Consider the following 2769-nt stretch of genomic DNA (forward strand, 5'->3'; position numbering starts at 1 on the left):
CTCATGGTAGAAGCAAACATATTGAAACCAAGTTTCACTTTCTAAGGCATCAAGTGGCAGAAGGAAGGATTTCACTGATTCATTGCAACACTGAAAATCAGCTGGCAGATATCATGACAAAATCTTTGAAGAAGAACAGGTTTAATGAATTAAAGAGGAAGATTGGGATACATTTGTTGAAGGCTTGATCATTGTTTGTAGTTTTTCTTGCTGCAGAAGCAAGTTAATTGTTTTTAAAGTTTTTCTTGTTATTGTTGTAGCAGAATTTCGAATTATAGGGGGGTGTTAGAAGAGTAATTCAAGAATTCTGTTTTGTTAGTTGGTAGTTAGGTAGTTAGCTTACTATAAATAGACTTTCTACTTTTGGATGTAATCAATTCATCATAGCAATACAAGAAGTTATTCATTGAATCTCCTCTTTCTTCATTCATTGTCATTCTGCATTCTTCTTCTTTTCTTTCTTTGTTCTAACAAGATTAACTACTCTTATGAGTAAATAGTTGTATTCTCACTATAGATATAACCAATCAAACTGAGGTACTTATATTCTGAATAATCTCTACCTTACATAAACTTACCTTAATTATTGACAAGAATGTTGATATACTATCTATCAGTCTCCATCATTGTTTCAACAATATAACAAGTGCGTGATATTCACCTTTGATCAAGATACTTAATCTTATTATCTCAATATGAATATGATGATCATTTTTGTTTGGATTTAATATGTATATATTGTTAATGTAAGCGATTTTTACATTATAAACAAATAATTCATCATTAATTTATTAACCATTGACTCTAAAAAAAAAGTAATATCCGCTGATAGTATTTTAAACTCTTTTTGTTTTACATCTCATCAAGCCCCACATATATATGTGTGATATTAAAGACAGATTATTACTTTAATCTTTTAAATAATTTTATTTCATGTTTCTCGAAAAACCTTTTCTTTCTTGAAATACGGTCTTTTAAGTTATCTTCTTTTTCAAATTGGTCATATAATTTATTTATGTTAGTTTAGATTAAAAATCATTTTTCAATAGTAGAATTTCACAAAAAAACAGTAAGGAAAATTTTGTTTATACCTTTTTTTGTTTTGAAATCAATAATTATATTGTCAGTAGACATCTGAATGACCAATTAAAAATGATTAATATTCTCAATAACAAAAAGAGTGTAATTTCTATGTACTGGTATTATAAATATTTATTCACAGTAAATGCATTATTCATTTCCATTTGAATTAATTTTTTTGAATAATAAGTTATGATTAAAAATTAATGATAGATAATATAGTAGCATTGGTAAAAAAAAATTCTTACACTAAAACAGTGTATACAATTTTTCAAAATTAGAAATACAAGTAACAGCTCTATCTTAACCAGCACAGGAGGTAATGTCACTCGACTTAACGGCTAACATACAGGCTATAGGCGGTGAACCATCGCAACAATCACATTATCTTTCCCTCACTCCCAACTAAAATCCTATATATTCAAAATCCCCAAAGGAACAGACATACTTTTTTCTAAACATCAACACTTTCCACATAAAGCATTCTTAGTACTCACTTTCCCACAATACCAACGTCCCTTCAATTTTTCAACTTCCTTATTAACCAGTGTTTCATTTATTCAACCCCGTACTTTTCCGACATTCCTTAAATAAAACCCAAAAATGATTTCTAAGTTTCTTCTACTCTTTGTTGTTCTTACATGTTTGGTTTCAGTTCATGGAAACAATGCACTTGCTCCATCACTGTCAAAGCCAACCTCTCCGGCGAATACTCCGGCCTATTCTCCGGCGAATCCTAATGCGTCCCCTGCAAAGTCTCCAACTTTATCGCCGCCTTTGGAAACTCCAAAGGTTTCTCCATCTGGGTCTTCCCTGCCGCTGCCGCCGTCGCCGGCGTCATCCCCTCCGGCAAATTCTCCGGCTGCTACCCCGCAATCTTCAGTCGCAACTTCCCCGGCTTCCAGCCCATCAAGCAATGCGTCTCCACCGCCGGTTCCATCCCCAGAGAGTCCTCCACCGGTGGCTGAGACTCCAGCGGTGGTGCCAGTGAGTAGCCTAGTCGGAGCTCCGCCAGTGGCAGAGGTTTCGTCGGCTTCTCCGACGCCGGAGACTTCTGCAGGAATTCCTTCTAGTTCGGCCACTCCTTCAGGCTCACCAGCGACACTTCCATCAAGCATAGCCTCACCGGGAACGTCACCAGGGATTTCTTCGCCGGAGACTTCACAGGGTCCGGTTGGTGATGATTCGGGTTCGAGTTCTAATTTCGGGGCTCCGATTATTTTGTATGGCATGGCGCTTTGGCTCCCTTTGGCTATCTGATTCTGAGGCAAAGCATTTTGCTATTTTTTTTTCTGTAATTTTTTAGTATGTTTTTCTGTTGCCATTTTTTGGAATCATTGTATGTTTTATTTTGATCTTATTTCATTAATTAATGGATAAATAATTTGTTCTTATTGTAATATTTATGTTATATTTTATGGTGTTGATTATCATCAGATCTTATTTTTATCCTGTTTGAATTTAATTTGGATCCTTTAATTATATCTTATTAATAATTTAAATGGTGTAATGTATATTAATTTTTTTATTTCTCTCTCATAAATTGGGTATAAGTAGAAATTTTATTTTTTTGCACCTCTCTCCTAAATTGATTATGTTATGAGTTTTTATTTTTTTCTCTCTCCTAAATCAGCTATGTCATAAGAGTTTTTATTTTCTCCTCCCTCTCTCCTAAATCAATTATACCAT

General features: G+C 33.9%; 1 protein-coding gene across 1 annotated transcript; it reads left to right on the forward strand.

The window, feature by feature from the left end:
* LOC109350306 (arabinogalactan protein 1-like) lies at window positions 1530-2347 on the forward strand. Its single transcript, XM_019591524.1, has one exon. It carries the CDS (start codon window positions 1684-1686, stop codon window positions 2338-2340), a length of 657 nt encoding a protein of 218 aa, XP_019447069.1. The 5' UTR covers window positions 1530-1683; the 3' UTR covers window positions 2341-2347.

The sequence above is a fragment of the Lupinus angustifolius genome, chromosome LG06 (genome assembly GCF_001865875.1).
Source record: "Lupinus angustifolius cultivar Tanjil chromosome LG06, LupAngTanjil_v1.0, whole genome shotgun sequence".
In the NCBI taxonomy this organism is placed as follows: Eukaryota; Viridiplantae; Streptophyta; class Magnoliopsida; order Fabales; family Fabaceae; genus Lupinus; species Lupinus angustifolius.

What these genes read in the sequence shown, in the direction of transcription:
- LOC109350306 (XM_019591524.1), top strand. Translation starts at nt 1,684, where the DNA reads ATGATTTCTAAGTTTCTTCTACTCTTTGTTGTTCTTACATGTTTGGTT.